This window comes from Pseudochaenichthys georgianus, chromosome 23, assembly GCF_902827115.2.
Source record: "Pseudochaenichthys georgianus chromosome 23, fPseGeo1.2, whole genome shotgun sequence".
In the NCBI taxonomy this organism is placed as follows: Eukaryota; Metazoa; Chordata; class Actinopteri; order Perciformes; family Channichthyidae; genus Pseudochaenichthys; species Pseudochaenichthys georgianus.
The window spans coordinates 22,860,431-22,884,804 of NC_047525.1; the positions used below are offsets into that span (position 1 = coordinate 22,860,431).

The window sequence follows — 24,374 nt, forward strand, 5'->3', positions numbered from 1 at the left end:
GGATATCCTCGTGGATTCATCTTCCTATTATACACACATGCATTTCCAAACATTTGGACTACCTATGTTGCAAAAAATCTTTACAATTTACACACGGCATCTATTGCACGTCTGTCCGTCCTGGGGGAGGGATCCCTCCTCTGTTGCTCTCCCTGAGGTTTCTCCCATGTTCCCTTTAAACTGTGGGTTTTCTCTGGAAGTTTTTCCTTGTACGATGTGAGGGTCTAAGGACAGAGGGTGTCGTATTGTCATACTGATATTCTGTACAAACTGTGAAGACCACTGACACCAATGTAACATTTGTGATATTGGGCTATATAAATAAACATTCATTTCATTTCAAACCTTTATTTATACAGATAAAATCCCATTGAGATCATTGATCTCTTTTTCAAGGGAGACCTGCTCAAGTAGTTCCACATGAAACATAAAAACATAAATACAACAACAAAAGGACATCATACAGCATCATTGATTGATTGATTGACCTATGGTCATGAAGGATGGGTCATGACCCAAAGAACGAGATCGCGGATACAAGCGGCCGAGATGGGTTTTCTCCGCAGGGTGGCTGGTGTCTCCCTTAGAGATAAGGTGAGAAGTTCAGTCATCAGGGAGGGACTCGGAGTTGAGCCGCTCCTCCTTTGCGTCGAAAGGAGTCAGTTGAGGTGGTTCGGGCACCTAGTAAGGATGCCACCTGGGCGCCTCCCTAGGGAGGTGTTCCAGGCACGTCCAGCTGGGAAGAGACCAAGGGGTAGACCTAGGACCAGGTGGACGGATTATATCTCTACGCTGGCCTGGGAGCGCCTTGGGATCCCCCAGTCAGAGCTGGTTGATGTGGCCAGGGGAAGAACGTTTGGGACTCTCTGCTGGAACTATACCTCCGCGACCCGACCACGGATAAGTGGGAGAAGATGGATGGATAATATAAAACAAATAACAGATCACATGTTCAACTGTTTCCTCATCTAAACCACATTCACATGTTCCTGATGGGGTTTTCCCAATTATTCCATCCCCTCTCTTTCCAGTCACATTTATAGCAGCCCACCTCCACAATTAAATCCAACCAATCAGGTCATGACTCAAACATTGGGTGTTTCTCAATGTCGAGTACGCTTCCTTGGTAGGACATGTCTTCCGAGTCAGGTCCAGAATCCTTCCTAGCCTCGGAAAACGAAGAATGGAGGAACAGGCTAACAGGTGTGCGTCATATGAGAGGCCCCGCCATAAATGGAGCACGATTTCCGCCAAAGATTTTGGAAATTGGTTTGTGCGCAAAGCATTGTGGGGATTTTAAGACAGCGGAGGATACACATGTGCAGCCTTGAAATTTCCCGCAACGAAGGACGCCGGCCTCGGTACAATTCCAAGGATCCTGGACATTGGAACAGTCCTTTGGCGGGACTCCATGACGTAGAATCCTTGAAATAGTGGCTCTGGAGCAGCCTTCCTCGACATTGAGAAACATCCATTGTTTCCTAAATCTCACAAAATCATCAAGGCTTAAGTCGATTCATTATTTTATTCACAAGAATATTGCACCTTCAAAAAACAAACAATATCTGCAAAAAACTGTTAGTATTTAAGTTAATTGGCCAACATTACATCACATATTATTTGACCAATGACAATAGAGACTCCAATTCCTCCTACAACACAGATAAGTAGAACTTTGGAGGCGTGCTCCCCCCCCCCCCATTGAGCACTGAAACAAGATGGCTTCCAGGACTGAAACACAGGAAATGGTGATAACTTGCATGGTTGTGTCTTTTAAACATATTTTTAAGAAGTACAGTGTTACGCCCAGATCTAGGGGAACCTAGGCGCAGCATAAAATTGCCCTCTCCCAACTCTTCCCACTCCCAAGAATTGGTCAATGAAACAGGAAATCAGCTTTTTGACATTTAATATACTCAAAAACGAGATGCGACAACCTTGTGAGACTGACCGTCGAGCGGCCCGACCAAGCAAGGAGGCAGAGGCAGAGAGTTCACATATATCCCGGTGTGGGCATTTATTTAATCATAGACACAGCCGCAATCTGACTGTCCATGTGAACACCATCACCAACCACAAGGATCTCACACACTGGCAGGAAAAACAGAGCCTAACTACAGCCAGACCAATCAGACCAACAATACGCAGGTGAGGGGGAGGAGACAACACCAGGTGCACACAATCAGCAGCAACAGACACGGGGGAGTGATATGTCAACTTTACACAGCGGTAACTTGTACAATTAATGCAACTTAACGTCATCATTTATACACCCTCAACATATTATTTGCACCCTGATTACTCTCAACCGCTGTCATTCTTACACCAGCATAAATACTTTCGGCGCTCTCGCTAACTCCCCTATCTTTTCAGGCGGAGCCGAGGACCCGACCAGCACCTGCCAGACGACATTCCAATCAATACGGTTTAATCAGTTAATAAATACTACCTGAATAATTAGTATAAATTATGTAAAATGTGCAAATATGTGATGCCAAACTGTACTGTGCAATCACGCTAATAAAGTGCAAACTGTTCACTAAAGTGCTGAGTTACAAGGCCCGAAGCCGTCAGTCCACAGTCGTCACAAATCTCAACAACTAGCAAAAATCGTCTTTACAGAGTATTCCTTAAACTTGCCTAACCAAAGTAAAGTACAGGCTTCTAGTTCTTACCTAACTCCTACCAGTAAACAGGAGAAAAAAAGGTTCAAACAAAAAAGGATTTCTCACTCCTAAACAAAACAAAGCGTGTCCTCAAGACAGGTTCAATTAGCTTAGCTTGTAAGGTACAACAATGTACAATGTACCTGTACAATGACACAATTAAAGATCTATCTATCAACAGGGTCCGGTAAACGGTAACTTTAGCAATACAGAGCAACAAACCAGATATTCGCCACGGAGTAGGAGAGGTCGATGAGAGAGAGGGCAGAGGGACTGCATGGCTGCAGCTTAAATGCTCCCCTCTTCTTCAGGTGGACCAATCAGCAGGTTGAAGGTAGCTAATCAGCTAACGGGCACCACCTGCTTGCTCACTCACACACTCAGACACAGGAGGAGGGAAACATATCAACACAAATGACTTAACGACCTATAGGGTCGTAACAACAGTTAATGTAAATGTGAGTATATTAACATTGATATTCGAAATAATGCAAATGCCCACCTTTCTTTACAAAAAAAGAGCTAAGCCAAATGTTAGTGAGGGTCGGGAGTGTGTGCTTCCTCACAGAAGTGCATTTATAAATCCCTGGAAAAACGTTGTAACCACTTGTTCCTTGGATAGGAACATGTTCCGTTGTTGAGTATACTTTTATTTTTATTATTTTTACCTTATACACCTTTGAAACCATTGCAGCAACATGAAAGCAGGATTTTTCTCCTGAAGTTGCTCAGGGTGGGGCTGGCTGGAATTGACCTAAGCATGTAGGATATTAATAATCGTGTTCAATGTAAAATCTTTATTTGTAAAGTAGAAGCGACCATGTCTCAGATAAATATAGTGGCGTAAAAAAGTAGCCTATAAAGTTTAAATACAACTTAAAGTAACATGAAGTGAAAATACATGACACTCAATTAGATTAAAAGATTCAAAGGGTTTATTAAAAGCTAGTGTGTAATAATCCTAACACAAAAGTGAAAAAGAAAAAAAAGTGCTAGAGAATGGTGCAAGTGAATTCGTGCAAGTAGCCTAAATGCAGAAATAATTATATATATATTGTGAAAAACTTGCATAAACTGACATTTTCAGAACTTTTATGTATTTTGTATGTATATGTTTATACATTTACAAGGCATTGGGATAATATAACCAGCTTCCTTAGTTCCCACTTTTTGGTAAGGTGGTGGCGAAGTCGATAGGGACTTGGCTTGGCAACTGGAAAGTCACCAGTTCAAGTCCCGGCAAGACCAAGTGCTGCCGAGGTGTCCCTGAGCAAGGCACCGTTCCACACACTGCTCCCCGGGCGCCGTTCAAAATGGTAGCACACTGCTCCTAACACTAGGATGGGTCAAATGCAGAGAAACAATTCCCCCACGAGGGATTAATAAAAGTCCATTAAAAAAACTGATCAGAATTACCACACAGCTGTGGAAATGAATGTAAAAATAATTAAATGTGTAAGAAATATGTTACTCTTTTTTGCACTAAAACAAACGGTTTGGAGTTGTGCTTATTTATTCTGCTATGATTTTCATAATGATGACTCACTATCTCATTATTTCGACTTACTATCATAATGAGATAGTAAGTCATATTGACAGTATACACTTTTTCTTTTCTGTGGCAGAAATGGGCTCCAGAGTTGTCACTCCAGCTCTAAAATAACACAAACGTCATTTCTTTAGTACTACTTTTTCTCACTGCAACCACGCCCTCTCACCACTAGATGGCGCCATCGCTCCGCCTGCACTCACCCTTTATTCGTGCCTCAGAGCCGCACATTGGACGTGTTGCGCACATCTCCCCTATTGTCACATCCAGAGAACTCCCGGGTCTGTTTCGATTGCCTGCTTTCTCTCCACACCGCTTATCAAATTGTTATTACACAGCAGATGGGATGCGGTTCATTTATTTAATTCCATTCACCACAAAGAGTCTCTATGGTTTTACAAGGCGGGATCAATGGGCGCAGTAAAAATGGATTGAAGTTAAAGCAATTAAGGATTGTGTGTGGCCATATTTCTGATGACTTATTAATGTGTGTGCTACAATATCCAAAGTTCTCTATTTGGGGGGGGGGGGGGGGGATATCGATCCCATTGGTCATAAACTTGATTGAATGTGGGGACGACGGTGGCGCAATTAGACGGCAATTTGGTGCAGACTGAGCACACGCACGTGTTTGCGAGTGGGAGTGTGAGCGTCACTTGGCTGAAGCGCGCGGGATTTATGCGCAAAAAAGCTCAGGGAGGACCGTGGATAAAATAAAAATAAAAATCAGGTGCGTTTTGCCAACATTATTGATCATGGCGGACAGATACCGTGTGTGATGAATTCCTCTGCTCCCTCCCTCTCTCTCTCTATCTCTCTCTCTCTCCCTCTCTCTCCCCTTCCCCTCTCTCTCTCTCTCTCTCTCTCTTTCCCTCTTTGTATCTGAGTCTCCTTCTCGTGCTTCATTCAGCCTCCCTCTATTGCCACCCTTAAACAAGTGCGGTTCATAATTTGCATTTTTTCACCCCCTTTTAGAATGATCTCTTTTGTCACGACGGACTACTTTTTGTGATATTTTTCTTCTTCGTGTCTTGCGGATGCTCTAATTGTCTCCAGACCTGACTCCAGGAGGACTGATATTTCGGAGGAAAACTGCTGAGCTCCGCAAGGAAGTTGCCTGAGGCGGACAGGGAGCCGGAGCAGGAGTGCTGTTTGGCGGCAGGAGACAGAGCCTCTCCCCCCCTTCACCCTGCCGGATCCATCTCCTAAAGGTATCTCATATTCAATCACGTTTCCTCCATTCTGCCTCTTTTTCATGTGGGTGTTTTCTCTCTTCCTCCCTCTTTTTTGTGACATTCCTCCAGTGATGGATTATCTCTCTGCTTTGTAATCTTCCTTTTCTTATTTAAGTGGATTCTGTACAATATGAGTGAACTATTTCCCACCATATGGAAAGAGGTAATCAACATTGTAGAAATTGAGTATTAAAGGTCTCCATACTGTTGGAATGCTCTTTCTGTCATGGTTCCAATTAGGGTGCATTGAGAATAGCAGCACAGCCAGTAGGTCTGCATTATAATGAGCATAGCCTGCACTTTGATCTCACATATAGAGTTATTCCTCAACCTGTAGGCAGTTTGATCTCACACACACATGACTGGATCGCATCACAGGCATGTGTGTGACAATGATGCATGAGCAATCTCTGTCTCTTAGCAAGCTGGGCTTTGATGGAAACATTTAGAATAGGATATAAAAAGTGTTTTCACTGGTAGGTAATACGATTCAAAAACCCAGATTTCTTTAAATGTCTTGCATTGTAACGGATGTCATCTCTTATATACCTTTAATATTTATGTAATGGTTAAGCCCACCTTATTGGCTCATGATCGTGCTGCAGCAATGGAAGGAATGCTGCTTCAAAGTGGTTGAAATGGGAGGAACAGGTGGACAGAAAAAAGTGAGGAATTACCTGGATGGAGGTGACGGGGAAACCGACGGCAATTGTTGAAATGGAGACACTTTAAGAGAGGGATAGAGGAGAAGAAGATGGGGCGGCAGGAATGCGACCCCCCCCGGGGAGACGAGGAGGCCTGCAGGAGACATAGGGAGAGAACCAGAGGGCGGTGGAAATAAGAAAGAGGGCAAATAAGTAAGTGGAGGAGACGAAGGAGGAAGGAGGGAGCTGCAGGGAGATGAGGAGAGGGAAAAGGGATGGAAAGGAGACAAGGTGGCAGAACAAGGAGAGTGCAACGTTCACACAGGCAGTGCCGTAGGTGTGAGTGATGAAGAGCGATGAGCCGGCGGCCGCTAACATCACAGTGAGGGAACCTCCTTCCTGGGGATGTCCGCTGCCTTCTTTAAAGCTGCCACACGGGGGGAGATAAATACTTTTTTAAAGAGGAGCTAAATCCAAGATGGGGTTATTAATTATGAATAGGAGTGTACGGAGAAGGACGTCACTGCTTCTCACCTTGCTGGAAATGTGATAATTGTCATTGAGTGTAAATGAGAAACCAATATTAACCGCAGGGCCTCACGGCGAATCTTCACATGTGAGTTGTTGGTGTCTATGCGAGGCATTTGCATGCCTCTTAAATTGACATTTTGAGTCATAAATGTGCTCATCGTGGATTCAATAAGTCACTTACTCTGAATTAAAATGAAACGTTGACTTTAGTTAAATGTATTGCGTCAACAAATTACACATAACTGTATTAGGTCAGTTGAAAGCAATAATATTGAGTTGAACCTACTATTTTTTTACTTGTACGTGACTCCAAGTCCCTGTGGCAAGATCTGATTTCTGCAAATATTAAGAGCAGCTACGATGAAAAGCTATTGTTATATTGATTTGTTTGTTTTATTGTGTGTATGTCTTGATCCAAAGCCTCATTTGCACCCTTTCTGTGCCTGAGCCAAGTGAAGAGTATTGAATAAACAATATTCCAGCGAGCACAATGCTGGCTAACCTATAAAAAGCAGGCTTTTTAATCATAGCGGGGCTCTGCTGTATGAGAAGCTTTGACCCAATTCCATTCAGAGTGGAGAGAACTGATAAGTTAATTGGGACAGAATCGAGTTATAAATGGATTCATCGAGAGAGCGCCTCACGCTGTGACCAGATCTCGGCCCGGAGCCCATTAGGAGGCCCCTGAGGGCGAAATTAGGCAGGCTGCTTAATATTTAAACTTTTGTGAATACTTTCTTTTTGTTTTGTATCATTAGTGAGATAGTGGGGTTGAGGATATGGGATAAAAGTGTTGGGTCTGATCCCAAGTTACCCTCAATTAGAAGGATCTCATGTAGGCAGGGCCGGATTAACTTAATAAGGGGCCCCGGGGCAAAATTAAGCAGGAGGCCCCTATTGACCCCCCCCTTACCTCTCGCCTCAAGATGAACTTATAAAACTGCCTTGTGGCTGTGACTCTTTTAATGTGTTACAATGAGGCATACAGTATTAACAAACACATTTACACATTTCGTTATTTACAATTATTATGAACATGTATTCTTTTGGGCCCCTTAGGGTCTGGGGCCCCTAGTTTGTCGCCAGCTTTGTGTAGTTGGTAATTTACATTTAATTAAAGTTGTCAGTGTTTTGGGGTTTGTTTGGACACTTCTTATGTCTATTTTTAAATGATTTTGTCACTTTCAGAAAGAGCTGGTGGGGTTTCACCCTCTATGTTAGTCTTTATTCTAGGCTAAGCTAACTGGCTACTATCTTCGGCCCTTACATATAATAAGGTGGTATCAATCTTCTCATAACTTGTCCAAAAGTGTCTCAAACTATTATTTTAACATTAGCGTTCTACTTTTGGTGCTCAGAGATGATTCTCTAAGGGGAGATGAGCAGTGGAATGGACTACATGGATAATTAAAAGGCTAAATTGTGTGAAAAAAGGCAAATTAATAATACTGCTTGTGTGTATTGAGGTAAGCAGGACGCCTTCAAAGTGATGGCCTGACATAATTTAGACCAAAAGCCATGAATAGCCCAGAATCGTATTAGATTCCATTACATTCACTAAGGCCTGAATATGACAATAGCAGTATTTTAAGTTTGTTTTGAGTAATAACTTCACCTTTTTTAATACTTATTTAGGGATCCGAATTTACAAATTGCTTGCTCACTATATACACTGAAAACACTGAAACATTGACTTTAATTAAATGTATTATGTCAACAAATTACACATAGTTGTATTTGGTTAGTTGAACGAAATAACATTTCAGTCAGACAACTCACGTGTTTCTTTAACATGTTTATTGGACGCAGCATATAGTTGAGTTTGGCGTCTAGGCTCGGGCCTCATCTCTCCACAGATATGCAAAGAACATTGAGTGATGATTAAATAACTAACCCCCGAGCCTACAGGTGGAAGCTGGGTGGTGGGGCAGCGAGCAGCAGCGACGTGGAAGTAGCTGCAGCAATAGCAGCAGCAAGCAAAGCATAGAGAGAGATCTGGCAGGTTAAATAGAGCAGCATATTAAGGAGACTCTGTTGGGTCAGTTGGAGAGTGGCAAGGGGCGTTATGTATGAATGCAGCATCAGTTCATTTCATTACATTTCAAACCTTTATTTAACCAGATTGGTCCCATTGAGATCATATATCTCTTTTTCAAGGGAGACCTGCAGCATATAGGTTCCACATGAAACATAAAACAATAAAGGACATTATACATTATATTTACAGGATACATAGTTATAGACATTTACAAGTGCCCATGGTATCAACGAGCATTTTATTTAGCCTAGCTTTAAAAACATGCAGAGGAATGAGATTGCTCAGTTTCAATTCTTGCTGAAGATTGTTCCAAGCAAGTGGAGCTGCGCACATAACAGCTGTCGTATCAGAGAGCAGATATAATACGGGAGTTTACCCAACAAAGCTTTATAAATAAACGTGTACCAGTGACTGAGCCTCCGTACAGTAAGTGATGGCAAACCTGTCTCGGCATACAGGGTACAGTGATGAGTAAGTGCTTTACAATTTGTGACAAATCTCAGTGCGCTGTGATAGGCGGCATCTAACTTGTTGACTGCCTGAACTAGCTCGCAGGCTTCACCCCATTAAGTTAACCTAATGTAGTATCGCTTTAAACTAACCCAATATAATTATGTGTGCGATATATATAGTATTGAAAGGAATACTACAATTACCTCAACTCTAATACTTATTTAGGGAATGTACAAATTGCCTGTTCACTCTAAGCAGTCTCCATGCAAAGCAAGTAATTGAATCAAGGTTTTGGATCATGGGAGGCAAATGAGAAAATAAATCCTCAGGGCCTTTGGCAGTGAAATCCCATCAGCAGCATGTAGCCACCACCCGTTCATCACAGCGATATCCAGCACCGAGTTACAGCTCCTCTCCAGGATCTGCTGCTAGTGTGCGGAGCAGGGGCGGATCAACATGTGTCCCCTCTTCTTCATGTCTCTTCTACATCAACATGTGTCCCCTCTTCTTCATGTCTCTTCTACATTAACATGTGTCCCCTCTTCCTCATGTCTCTTCTACATCAACATGTGTCCCCTCTTCTTCACGTCTCTTCCACATCAACATGTGTCCCCTCTTCTTCACGTCTCTTCTACATCAACATGTGTCCCCTCTTCTTCATGTCTCTTCTTCATCAACATGTGTCCCCTCTTCTTCATGTCTCTTCTACATCAACATGTGTCCCCTCTTCTTCATGTCTCTTCTTCATCAACATGTGTCCCCTCTTCCTCATGTCTCTTCTACATCAACATGTGTCCCCTCTTCTTCATGTCTCTTCTTCATCAACATGTGTCCCCTCTTCCTCATGTCTCTTCTACATAAACATGTGTCCCCTCTTCTTCATCTCTCTTCTTCATCAACATGTGTCCCCTCTTCCTCATGTCTCTTCTACATAAACATGTGTCCCCTCTTCTTCATGTCTCTTCTACATCAACATGTGTCCCCTCTTCTCCATGTCTCTCCTACATCAACATGTGTCCCCTCTTCTTCATGTCTCTTCTTCATCAACATGTGTCCCCTCTTCCTCATGTCTCTTCTACATCAACATGTGTCCCCTCTTCTTCATGTCTCTTCTACATCAACATGTGTCCCCTCTTCTTCATGTCTCTTCTACATCAACATGTGTCCCCTCTTCTTCATGTCTCTTCTACATCAACATGTGTCCCCTCTTCTTCATGTCTCTTCTACATCAACATGTGTCCCCTCTTCTTCATGTCTCTTCTACATCAACATGTGTCCCGTCTTCTTCATGTCTCTTCTACATCAACATGTGTCCCCTCTTCTTCATGTCTCTTCTACATCAACATGTGTCCCCTCTTCTTCATGTCTCTTCTACATCAACATGTGTCCCCTCTTCTTCATGTCTCTTCTACATCAACATGTGTCCCCCTCTTCTTCATGTCTCTTCTACATCACCATGTGTCCCCTCTTCTTCATGTCTCTTCTACATCAACATGTGTCCCCTCTTCTTCATGTCTCTTCTACATCAACATGTGTCCCCTCTTCTTCATGTCTCTTCTACATCAACATGTGTCCCCTCTTCTTCATGTCTCTTCTACATCAACATGTGTCCCCTCTTCTTCGTGTCTCTTCCACATCAACATGTGTCCCCTCTTCTTCATGTCTCTTCTACATCAACATGTGTCCCCTCTTCTTCATGTCTCTTCTACATCACCATGTGTCCCCTCTTCTTCATGTCTCTTCTACATCAACATGTGTCCCCTCTTCTTCATGTCTCTTCTACATCACCATGTGTCCCCTCTTCTTCATGTCTCTTCTACATCAACATGTGTCCCCTCTTCTTCGTGTCTCTTCTTCATCAACATGTGTCCCCTCTTCCTCATGTCTCTTCTACATCAACATGTGTCCCCTCTTCTTCATGTCTCTTCTACATCAACATGTGTCCCCTCTTCTTCGTGTCTCTTCTACATCAACATGTGTCCCCTCTTCTTCACGTCTCTTCTACATCAACATGTGTCCCCTCTTCTTCATGTCTCTTCTACATCACCATGTGTCCCCTCTTCTTCATGTCTCTTCTACATCAACATGTGTCCCCTCTTCTTCGTGTCTCTTCTACATCAACATGTGTCCCCTCTTCTTCATGTCTCTTCTACATCAACATGTGTCCCCTCTTCTTCATGTCTCTTCTACATCAACATGTGTCCCCTCTTCTTCATGTCTCTTCTACATCACCATGTGTCCCCTCTTCTTCATGTCTCTTCTACATCAACATGTGTCCCCTCTTCTTCATGTCTCTTCTACATCAACATGTGTCCCCTCTTCTTCATGTCTCTTCTACATCAACATGTGTCCCCTCTTCTTCATGTCTCTTCTACATCAACATGTGTCCCCCTCTTCTTCATGTCTCTTCTACATCACCATGTGTCCCCTCTTCTTCATGTCTCTTCTACATCAACATGTGTCCCCTCTTCTTCATGTCTCTTCTACATCAACATGTGTCCCCTCTTCTTCATGTCTCTTCCTACATCAACATGTGTCCCCTCTTCTTCATGTCTCTTCTACATCAACATGTGTCCCCTCTTCTTCATGTCTCTTCTACATCAACATGTGTCCCCTCTTCTTCATGTCTCTTCTACATCACCATGTGTCCCCTCTTCTTCATGTCTCTTCTACATCAACATGTGTCCCCTCTTCTTCATGTCTCTTCTACATCACCATGTGTCCCCTCTTCTTCATGTCTCTTCTACATCAACATGTGTCCCCTCTTCTTCGTGTCTCTTCCACATCAACATGTGTCCCCTCTTCTTCATGTCTCTTCTACATCAACATGTGTCCCCTCTTCTTCATGTCTCTTCTACATCAACATGTGTCCCCTCTTCTTCATGTCTCTTCTACATCACCATGTGTCCCCTCTTCTTCATGTCTCTTCTACATCAACATGTGTCCCCTCTTCTTCAACATGTGTCTCTTCCACATCAACATGTGTCCCCTCTTCTTCATGTCTCTTCAACATCAACATGTGTCCCCTCTTCTTCATGTCTCTTCTACATCAACATGTGTCCCCTCTTCTTCATGTCTCTTCTACATCAACATGTGTCCCCTCTTCTCCATGTCTCTTCTACATCAACATGTGTCCCCTCTTCTTCATGTCTCTTCTACATCAACATGTGTCCCCTCTTCTTCATGTCTCTTCTACATCACCATGTGTCCCCTCTTCTTCATGTCTCTTCTACATCAACATGTGTCCCCTCTGTGGAAAGAGACTCTGAAAGTTTCAGGAACAAAGATTCTCTCTCTTTTTGATCCATTTCTATAAAAACCTGAAAATGAGCTGATCAGATTTTGGCCACTTTATGATGTCATAACGATGTGTTGTCTCGTGTAACCATTAGCCAATCAGCAACCAAGGTAACCCCCCCCCCCCACCTTATCACCTGAATCCCCTCCTAGAGCACCTTTGAGTTCTTTGTAACCAAATCTCTCTCAGAGGGGCGTGGGGAGGGGCTCCTTGTCTTCATCTAAAGTAACAGACAGAGAATCAGCACTTTGGAAACAGGGCTGAAACAGAGGGGATTATGGGTAATGCTGCAATGATCTGTTTGGTGTTTCAGCCAATCAGAGACAGGCTCTGTATATATCTGAGACCTGTAATGTATTGATGAAAAACTGTATAATAAGGGACCTTTAAATACTGCTAATGCGTAGAACATTCAACATTAAATCTACCTGTTGGGAGCTCAGTGTGTGTGTGTGTGTGTGTGTGTGTGTGTGTGTGTGTGTGTGTGTGTGTGTGTGTGTGTGTGTGTGTGTGTGTGTGTGTGTGTGTGTGTGTGTGTGTGTGTGTGTGTGTGTGTGTGTGTGTGGCAGGGTGTTCTGGATGCAATGTGTTCATTTAGCTGCAGCAGAAACACCAGGTGTTTGAGTCTCGCTCCGAGGCACCGCTCTCCGTCTTTTTTCTGTGCTGTCTCTGTTTCTCTCACTCTGTCTCACGCGGTTTCTCTTTCTGTCCCCCCCCCCTCCCCGTCTCCATCCCTCCACCCCCCACCCCCCCGGCTCTCTTTGTCACCTCCACTGCAGCAGGTAGTCTTCCTCTTCGTGCTTGATAGCCCGAGGAGCTCGCCAAGGTTCTCTCCTGTCATTTTAACAGCTGTCTCACTCATCAATATGCCAAGAGACGAGTGTGTGAGTGTGTGAGTGAGTGTGTGTGTGTGTGTGTGTGTGTGTGTGTGTGTGTGTGTGTGTGTGTGTGTGTGTGTGTGTGTGTGTGGAGAAGATTAATGACATATTTTCAATTATAACATGGCTTACTGGAAATGCTGTACCCATTGGAGTGCCTTTTTTCTTTCGTTGCCTTTTGCCAATACGGCGGTCTCCACGTGTTTCAGTTCGATGTCCCCCTCACTCAGACTTCCTGTCTCTCTTCAACAGGCGTCCTCTGAACATGTGACTCGTGGATTACAGGCTGAACTCCAGATCGACATTTCTACGACATCACCGCCACGTTTCTACGATTCTCTCTGTGTCACGCCGTCGATTCTGGAATATGATTCGCTCATGGGGCTCGGCTAGCTCCACCCCTGGGGTCCCTTACCCCTCCTGTTTCGACCAATAGGAAGGCCATACCTTTTGAATATTAACCAAAAACTCGGAATATTTCCCTCAAAGTCCCGTTTGAGATCACGTTGGCTCTTGTTTCTATCGCCGTCATGGAGCTGCAGTGGAACCCGACTCCCTGTTTCTTCTTCCTGCTCATGGCTACTTCCTACACCTGGCTCCTTCCTGTCACCCCCACCCAGCGAGTCCCGACAGACCCCCAGGCGGCCCCCGAGTACGCCCACTCTATCCGACTGGACGGGGACATCATCCTCGGAGGATTATTTCCGGTTCACTCTCGGGGGGACCGCGGCACGCCCTGCGGGGAGTTGAAGAAGGAGAAGGGCATCCATCGACTGGAGGCCATGATGTTCGCCATAGACCTGATCAATAAAGACCCCGAGCTGCTGCCCAACATCACGCTGGGGGCCCGGATCTTGGATACCTGCTCCCGGGACACGTACGCTCTGGAGCAGTCCCTGACTTTTGTGCAGGCCTTGATCGAGAGGGACGGATCGGACGTCCGCTGCACTAACGGAGACCCTCCCATCTTCACCAAGCCGGATAAAATCGTCGGAGTCATTGGAGCCGCGGCCAGCTCCGTGTCCATCATGGTGGCCAACATCCTGCGCCTGTTTAAGGTAAGACTTTGATCTCCTCTCTTTTGTGTGTATGCTTATTTCCGTGACCGCCGTTTGCCCTCTTCCTCTCACTCATCATCGCCGGTGAGATAAAGTTCAACGATGACAGCCAATTAAAATGCAGTCTGTCTTCCAGTGCCACCTCTTCCTGTTACAATTGGGAGGGAATTTTTTTTTTGTCGAGCTTGCGCATTTCGCTTTGGAAGCCTAAAGTGTGATTTTTTGTATCTCTTGTGTTTCGGTGCGTGTGTGAGAAGAGATATGTCAAGATGTGTCAAGAAGGGGATTTGTGTGTGTGTGTGTGGGAATGTGTGTGTGTGCGCAGCTTAGATCGCTCCTGGCGTGTGGTCGAGCCAAATAAAAATGGCTGGCAGATATGGGTATTAATTACTGCCGAAATGTGTCAACAGCCACTTCATCCACTGCGGCGTGTGTGTGTGTGTGTGTGTGTGCGTGTGTGTGTGTGTGTGTGTGTGTGTGTGAGTTACCCAATAGGACATTTCTATTGTGCTAGCGAGTTTTCTAGTACATGTGTGGGCCTAATTGAGCATCCTCATGTGTATGCATGCGGCAGTGTTTCGTCCCCATCGTGCCGCTTGTGTGTGTCCTTGCAGAGGCTCTCCAGTCTGTGACAGAGACTCTCTCCAGGTGTGTGTTTGCAGGTGTGTGTGTTGGCGTTGTCACCATTAGCTGAACATGGCTGATGGATCGCCGTATGATTATGAAATACGAGTCCAGTAATGACGCCCATGGCATTTCACATCCACATCCATCCCACGCACTTTCACAGCAAGTGTGTGCGCTTGCGGCGACACACTTTTCTCTCGGAAATCCGTACAATACTGGATTGTGTGTGTGTGTGTGTGTGTGTGTGTGCGTGTGCGTGTGTTCGAACGTACTTGTTAACAACCCGCTCGTGCTTTGAATGGGAGATTTGCATATTAAACATCAACTAAACATGATTTATGCCAGGATCTGTCACAGGGAGCAGAGCGCCACACTGCCTCCTTCTCATTTGCCTAATACGATTTAGTGCATTGTGTGTGTGTGTGTGTGTGCGTGTACACGCGTGTGTATTGTATGTTGTGGCGTGGGAGTGGATCCTGTGTGGGTCCGCCAATGTATAGCAGTATGTTTGGGATAAGTGTGCCATCGATTGTGCGTGTCTTAAGTATTTAGTGTGTGTGTGTGTGTGAGTGTGTGTGTGTGTGTGTGTGTGTGTGTGTGTGTGTGTGATACTAACCAGAGGCCTGTGGCAGTGTTATAACCATAGACCATCTCTCTCTGCATGCTTTAACATGAATAATGCAGCGCGTGCCACAGTCTGAAAATAGTATGGCGGACACACACACACACACACACACACACACACACACACACACACACACACACACACACACACACACACACACACACACACACACACACACACACACACACACACACACACACACACACACACACACACACACACACACACACACACACACACACACACACACACACACGTGCTGCGATAAACATATGTCTTTTTTAAGTGGGCTAATCCGACAGTGACAGTCACAGCTAGTCGCCCACTCCACACAAGGGGCTCAGAAACACAGAACTGTATATGTGTGTGTGTGTGTGTGTGTGTGTGTGTTGGAATCTAGCAGCATACGAAAGAGATTTAAACAACAGATTGTGTGAAGAATTTCTCATCCAGATCCTCAGGAAAACAGCCCACTATTTGTTTTTTGTTTTCGGGGAGCCGCGTGCTAACAATCACAGAGAAATCAAGGCGAACAAAAGTTGTTGCCGTTCCACTTTTGAAGATTATGTGTGGCCGTTTCTGCTTTGTGGGATAACATGAAGTGGAGAGAGGGGATGACACAAGATATAATAAGAGGACACTTTGTTAATCCTCTTGGGAAAGCCAGGCCGGCGCAGCAGCATTTTTCAGAGGCAAAATCCTAAAGGACTTTAGCATATAAAAAGAACCGAGCGACTGGGGGTCATCTAAACAACTGAAAGGAAATGTATAGATCAGTGTTTAAGGATCATTAAGGTAAAGTCTAAATCTGCTGGTTCGTGTTTCCTGCACGTATTTTTAGTGATCTTGCATTAGCATCTTAATGACGCTTCCAATCACTTGTATATAGACTCTTATTGCACTATTTCATTTTTTCTATATACTTGCACTATTTTTTCTGTTTTATTGCGTTGCACTGTTGGTGGAGCTTGCGACCTAAGATTTCCATCGTCATAGCTACACTGTAGCTACTATGTACGTATGACTAACAAAAGCCTTGCACCTTGATATGAAGGCTCGACACAAGCTTTAATAAACTGGAAATACACTTTTAATTGGCAGAATTGCAGCGTGTACTGGGTCGAGGAACAGCAGCTGAACTGGCTCAGGGCTCACTTTTATTTTCAGTGTGCCTTGAACCCCTCGTCTGGGGGGACTGGAACTAATGAGGATGGTATTGAGTTATAGGTGCTGCTGTGGGGTTTCACACATTGCAAGTGTAATATGGTGGACACATATAGCAGCATCCCCTCCATCACTGCCCTTGTTTCCAGGGTACTGTTTCTCTGCACATTTCTTCTTTTCCTCTACAGCCCGTCACCCTCGAAGAGTTAGCGCTTCATCCTGATATTGATCGTGTTTGTGTGTGTTTGGTTAATTACAGCGGCCTTATGGATCGCTTAACCCCCGAGGCGTTGGGTCTTGAGGCAAACTGCGGCTACGGCCAAAACGTTTTTAACCGGTTGGCGCTTGACCTGGAAAACACAATAATACATTTAACAATGGCGGATTATGAGACAATGGCTCCCTGGGCACAGACTTGCAAAAGGCTTTACCACCTGCGTACACACTGGCTATAAAGTAAGCATCCCTTTGTAGTCGTTACACGTCTCTCTTTGTGGTCACTTTGTGTCTTTGTAGTTGTTTTGTGTCAATAGATGATCCATTTAGAATTACTTATCGATAATTTGTTGTCGTCATTTGGCATCTCTTTGAAGTTATATTGTGTTTCTTTGTGTCACTTTGTAATCACTTTGATTTTTTTGTTGCTATTATTTCCTGCGGTTGATCTGCCGCTTATCGTAGTTGTTTTGCATTTCTTTGAAGTTCTTTGTAGCCTCTTTGTAGCTGCATTCTCCTTGTAGTTGTTTTTCATCGCTTTGTGGTTGTTTTGCACGTTTTTATAGTCCGAGTGGTCTTTTTGTGTCTCTTTGCAGCTGCTTTTCATGTCTTTTTTCTTGTTTTGACTCTCAACTACAGTCCTTTCATGTACTTTGTAGTCATGGTTACTGTCATCCTGGTTGGTATGTGCCCTTGACACTTTGGGGAACCCTATCAAATAATCCATTAATGCATATAAACACCAAAACTAACTAACAACCATCAATAGTATTTGTTTTTGACAGAGCCAGGAAGCGATAGCTGCCTTCTCATGAGGGCTTTCTCGAATGGACTGTCTGTGTGTGTGTGTGTGTGTGTGTGTGTGTGTGTGTGTGTGTGTGTGTGTGTGTGTGTGTGTGTGTGTGTGTGGCCTTGTTCGCTCCCTTATCAGGTCCTCTTTATCATACAAGGGCGCTTTTTACTCTGAAAAAGAAATGAAGTTCATAAATCGATAAGTGGCGGGTCTTCCCATGCGAGATCGAATGGGATAACTTTGCCGCTGGAATCCCCCCCCTTTGCTCCGTCAGTGTCAATCCTACTCGAGCCGGCACACACAGACACACACAGGCACACACAGGCACACACATGCACACTCACTACTTATTATCTGGCTTGTTTGGAAGAAATGGCGTGTTCCAAGGCCAAGGTCGAAGCAGAGGTCTTTCCCACGCTCTCCCATACGTCCAGCTGTTGGTGAGCTGGTGTGGGAGCAACCCATTACTCAAGGGTTACATCTTGCTAATGCACATTTTAAACATGTGTGTGTGTATAACCAAATGTGGTCGAGCCCTGCGATTGCTTCCATAATTCAGCCGAAGCTTCCTCTCCTCCCTGTCTGTCTGGGGATTAACGGCTGCACTGTGTAATTTTGCAGATATATTCGTCTGCTCGTGCTTTACCGCCGCGATGATTGCTTTCCTGAGTACTGCTTTCCCTGTTGTTTGAAGGGGATTTCGACGCCATACATCATGAACATTGCCACTCCCTAAGGAATAACGTACGACACAGAGTATACAGAATATGCAGAACTTTGTTTTCTTTTTCAGAGGCGCACCAATGTCATCAAGCAAATTAGTAAAAGCAAATGTTTTCTGGAGCCCTTGCCGGATGGGACTCGAACGCCGTAGTCTCATATTCAGGCACAGTCGAGCCCTCTGACTTGCAAATCAATTTGACATTCAGCTTCACGACGGCGGCATTAAAACGCAATTCACAGGAAAGGCGTTTATTTTATTCACATGACAATCCCGAAGAAGTCTCGAACCAATTTGCTCTCATCCTCAAGGTCAGGCTGAGTTTGGTGTTACATGCTTGTCCTAATCCTGCCGACTGAGATGAAATAGTGACAGGCGAGAAAGCAGAGAGGGGAATGAGTGTGAAGGAGACATTTCGAGAAAGACGGAATTAGACGGAGCAAAACAGAAAGGATTTAATGAGAGAGTAAAGACGAACAAGGGGGAACAAAGGATAAAGAAAGAAAAGAAAGAGAAGGCAAAAAGAGTGTAATAATATGGTGTTGATTTCTTTCATGGAGGCATTTTGCATTGAGAGGCTGGTGGTAATTAGCACAAAAGCGGGTCTCCGTTCCGTGTCAACTTGTGCTTTAAAAGCGGTCCTGAAGCGCCGGAACGTCACGGTCACCACAGACGAAGGATCATTCCACATCTACTAACCCTAACACGACTAGCCCTAATGAGAAAATGGTTAATGAAGGCAGTCTTAATTGTCCTTCTGAAATTATTTATTAGCACCATTTGTCGAGTGCTGCCTGGAGATGATTCATTAGGTCATAAGTCATTTGTGAACACAGACTAAATTGGATTTGTTAGCAGCCGATTGATGAAAGTCCTTTGAACAAGGTTTGAAAACGACAAGCGGGAAAGTTCGTTCAAACGGAAATCACAAGTAAGATCAACAGAATAAAGTCAAAGTGACATCTTTAACCAATCCACTACACACACGACTACATACGTGTAGCTGCAGGGAGGAATGCAATGTAATGAACTTGAACCAAGAGGTTATTGGAAATGTGTGCAAAGAAACGGCTGACTATGTATCTGTTAATGTGTGGATTTATTTGTGTCCACTTAACAGTGAATGTGTGTGTGTTAGAGGGAGATAGAAAGAGTACAAAAGATGGATACTGTGTGTATTATCTGTGTGTGTGTGTGTGTGTGTGGCCTGGTATTACTATACTTGTGGGGACCTACATCTGTCTATACAGTCACGTGTGGGGACTCACCTCCCTTATGGGGACAAATTGGAGGTCCCCATAAGGGGGATCATTAATTTTAGGGTGAAGACTTGGTTAGGGTTAGGGTTAGGATAAGTCTCCAGGAAATGCATGTAAGTCAATGTAATGTCCCCTGAAGTGATGTATACATGGTATGTGTGTGTGTGTGTGTGTGTGTGTGTGTGTGTGTGTGTGGGGAGAGGACCAGGGTATAGAGTGCATTAAAGTGGATTGAGATGATATCTCTGCTCTCCTTTCATCAGGTTTGAGGCTGAATAGAAGTGCAGATAAGTGAAGCCATCACACACAGGCAGCAGTTTCACACATCACAGCTGGACGATGCAGCCGTTGTCACTCGCCATGGAGGGAAAGGGACAGTTTGTGACTAATAAGGCTCCGTCTCATTTGTGTGCTTTACACACACCAGGGGCATTTTAACTTGTCATACTCAGATGTAATTGCTGTGAATAAAACTAATGGATACAATGATTGTGTGATTACTTAAAAAACAATGATTTATTTGAAGATTTTCAGTCTGGCTTTAGAACACATCATAGCACAGAGACAGCTCTGGTTAAAGTCACAAATGATATTCTAATAGCCTCAGACAAGGGACTTGTCTCTATTCTTGTTTTGCTCGATCTCAGTGCTGCATTTGATACTATCGACCATGATATCCTATTGCAAAGACTAGAGCACTTAGTTGGCATACAGGGAACTGCTTTAGGCTGGTTTAGGTCCTATCTATCTGAACGCTCTCAGTTTGTACGTGTTAACGATGAATCTTCCACGCAAACCAAAGTTAGCTATGGAGTGCCACAGGGCTCAGTGCTCGGACCTATTTTGTTCACATTATATATGCTTCCGTTAGGCAATATTATAAGGAATCATTCTGTAAACTTTCATTGTTATGCGGATGATACTCAACTATATTTATCAATCAAGCCTGATGAAATTAATCATCTAAATAAAATTCAAGACTGCCTTAAGGACTTAAAAACGTGGATGACCTTAAACTTTTTGATGTTAAACACGACCAAAACTGAAGTTATTGTACTTGGCCCGAAGAATCTACGAAACAAATTATCTAAAGACATACTAACTATGGATGGCATTAATTTGGCCTCCAGTGAGACTGTAAGGAATCTTGGTGTTATATTTGATCAGGATTTATCCTTTAACGCCCACATAAAATCAATTTCAAGGACCGCCTACTTCCATCTACGTAACATTGCAAAGATCAGGCATATCTTGCCTCAAAACGATGCAGAGAAACTAGTCCATGCATTTGTTACTTCTAGGCTGGATTATTGTAACTCTTTATTATCAGGGAGTACCAAGAAGTCAATCAAGTCGCTTCAGCTGATTCAAAATGCTGCGGCTCGTGTACTAACCAGAGTTAGGAAAAGGGACCACATTACTCCTGTTCTGGCTGCCTTACACTGGCTCCCTATAGAACACAGGATAGAATTTAAAATTCTTCTTCTCGCCTACAAAGCCCTTAATGGGCAGGCGCCATCTTACCTTAAAGAACTCATTATACCCTACTGTCCTACTAGGGCATTGCGTTCCAAGAATGCAGGGTTGTTGGTTGTTCCTAGAATCTATAAAAGTACAATGGGAGCCAGAGCCTTTTCTTATCAAGCTCCACATTTGTGGAATCAGCTTCCAGTTTGTGTTCGGGCGGCAGACACCCTATCCGTTTTTAAGAGTGCGCTTAAGACCTTCCTTTTTGATAAAGCTTATAGTTAGGGCTGATTAGATTCAGCCCCTAGTTTTGCTGATATAGGCTTAGTTTGTCGGGGGACAATCTTACTTCTTCCTTCTCTCTGTCTATACCCGTGTACACTCATGTTCCGATTAACCCAGCTTCCCCAAATGTCTTTCTTTTTGGTGTCTATATACGCTGGGATCCGGAGTCATGGATGATCCTGCGGTCCTGTGTCCTGGATCGCGAGCGCTGGATCTTGAGTCGTGGCTGTGGTCCTGGATCATAGGTCCTGGATGGATATCCTCGTGGATTCATCTTCCTATTATATACACACATGCATTTCCAAACATTTGGACTACCTATGTTGCAAATGTATTATCTTTTCAATTTACACACGGCATCTATTGCACGTCTGTCCGTCCTGGGAGAGGGATCCCTCCTCTGTTGCTCTCCCTGAGGTTTCTCCCATTTTTCCCTTTAAACTGGGTTTTCTTTGGAAGTTTTTCCTTGTACGATGTGAGGGTCTAAGGACAGAGGGTGTCGTATTGTCATACTGATATTCTGTACACACTGTGAAGACCACTGAGACAAATGTAACATTTGTGATATTGGGCTATATAAATAAACATTGATTGATTGATTGATTGAATGATACCTACAAAAAAGGACATCATTAATCTTGTTTGTCACACTTGTGCTTTTCCCAACCGTTTAAGTGTTATCAGCCAATTGGATAGGCGGTCGAGGTTATCAGCCTCGTACTTTTGGGGCTTGCTACACCTAACACTGGCTCTAGAACAGTGGTTCCCAACCTGGGGGGCGCGCCAAAGATCGCAGGGGGGGCGCCAAAGATCGCAGGGGGGGCGCCAGGCCTTAAATGATTTGAGGCCAAATATCATCTTTAGACTTTTTTTTTTTTTTACATATAATTGTAAGGCAATACATGATTGTCACTAAAAGCCTTGTCTCTACATTACAATAAGATATACAAAATAATTGATTAATTAATTTTAATAAAAATTGAAGTTAGTATTAAAGGCATAAAAAGACAGAAATGTATAATTCTTTCTAGAGAAATGTTTCTTCTGCCCGTAAAGTGTCCAAACCAGGCTAGTCTGGATAAGCGCATTTTTAAAACAGTCTGTCCATGCCGGTTTCAGTTGGATTATTTGTCACAGTTGCTCCGATCAGATCGGTCTCCTCCATTTTCTAGATTATTTACGACTTTTGAATCCACATAAACACATCAGCAAAATCCGGCTTACTTTGAACATGTGTTTCAAACAGTTTAATCCCTTTGTGAATTGTTTCCACTTGCGCCGTCCTTTAATTTCTTCATACAGCGGGAATCCAAATAAATTAATCCTGAGTCCAATAACCATCAAAGTCACTCCAATAGTGCTCCTTAATTACGCTTTCATCCTCCTTTAACAACATACTTCACATTCATCCAGTTTGCGACAGTAGTTGTAGCATTTTTGAGACTTTTAAACTTTAATTACTGCTGTTGCGCCCCCCCCCCCCCCCCCCCCTCCTTGTGTGTGTGGGGTGGGGGGCGCAACTTCCAACAGGAGTCATTTGGGGGGGCTCTTGGGAAAAAAGGTTGGGAACCCCTGCTCTCGAAGGCCATTATCTTCTATTGGCATGGTTAACCACGGATAATATAAAAAACAATGACTTATTTTTACGTACATGACTTACGTAAGCTAGTTAAGTTATTCCTGTTTTTGTGACCCACTGGCTAGCTGATAGCCGTTCTTCACGGCCTTATTAAAAAAGTTTCCGCTAATAACTCGTGTTTGCCAAAGTCCTCGTTACGGAGTTATATTGACTCCGTAAACACTGTAGTCTTTTCAACTGGGATAAGCAGGTACACCTAATACCCAACATGCATTGTGTCTTTGGGAAATTAGGATCATTTGCATACAGTTTGGTGGGAGAAACACTTAATTTAGGAGTAAAGTAATACTGTGGAGCCGGCCAGGCACTCTTCCATGGGTTGCAGGTATTATGAGTGCTATTGGTCACACCTGAATTTCACACACCGACATGCCTGCTGCGAGGACATACTCCGGTATGAACAGAACTAGTAGAGGAAGTTGTTGACTGAAAAGACATTTAAATGATTTTCCTTTGTTGTTGACATTTTCTCTGTGATGTCTGTGTATCATAGCGTCTTAAAGACACAAGTTATCAGTTAGATGCCTGGTTCGATTAAAGAACGCACTGAGTTAAACACTATTAACTGAACTGTCATCGTGGAATGTATGTTGTTAGCTTGGATTCCTGATGAAATGTTTTCAGCATGCATGATTTCACCACTTGCTCAAGAAGATAGTCTGCGATGAAATGCATTAAAATTACCCGCTGTAATGGATTCTCTCATTTCAAAGGAATGAACTCGACGCGGAGAGAAAATTAGATCGGGGGGAAAGTATTGTTTTTCGAGCTGAGGAGATGATGGGATATTCACCATTTCAGAGACGACACCTGACGCCATGTGTTGGGCATAACCAACAACTGCGTGAATGTGTACTTTATTATGTCACACATGTAGAAGAGACATGAAGAAGAGGGGACACATGTTGATGTAGAAGAGACATGGAGAAGAGGGGACACATGTTGATGTAGAAGAGACATGAAGAAGAGGGGACACATGTTGATGTAGAAGAGACATGAAGAAGAGGGGACACATGTTGATGTAGAAGAGACATGAAGAAGAGGGGACACATGTTGATGTAGAGGAGACATGGAGAAGAGGGGACACATGTTGACGTAGAAGAGACATGAAGAAGAGGGGACACATGTTGATGTAGAAGAGACATGAAGAAGAGGGGACACATGTTGATGTAGAAGAGACATGAAGAAGAGGGGACACATGTTGATGTAGAAGAGACATGAAGAAGAG

General features: G+C 43.8%; 1 protein-coding gene across 3 annotated transcripts in view; it reads left to right on the forward strand.

The window, feature by feature from the left end:
• Nucleotides 1–4,921: 4,921 nt before the first annotated feature.
• grm8a (glutamate receptor, metabotropic 8a) overlaps nt 4,922–24,374 on the forward strand; it is a 331,157-nt gene continuing 311,704 nt past the window's right edge. For 2 of the 3 annotated variants that reach the window (XM_034075077.1, XM_071201745.1), the window contains exons 1-2: nt 5,113–5,426; nt 13,545–14,350. In XM_034075077.1, coding sequence (XP_033930968.1) covers nt 13,823–14,350 — 528 coding nt within the window. In that variant the 5' untranslated portion in view covers nt 5,113–5,426; nt 13,545–13,822. Of the gene's footprint in view, nt 4,946–5,112; nt 5,427–13,544; nt 14,351–24,374 lie in introns of those variants that run through there. The other variant, XM_034075075.2, reaches the window with a different exon arrangement.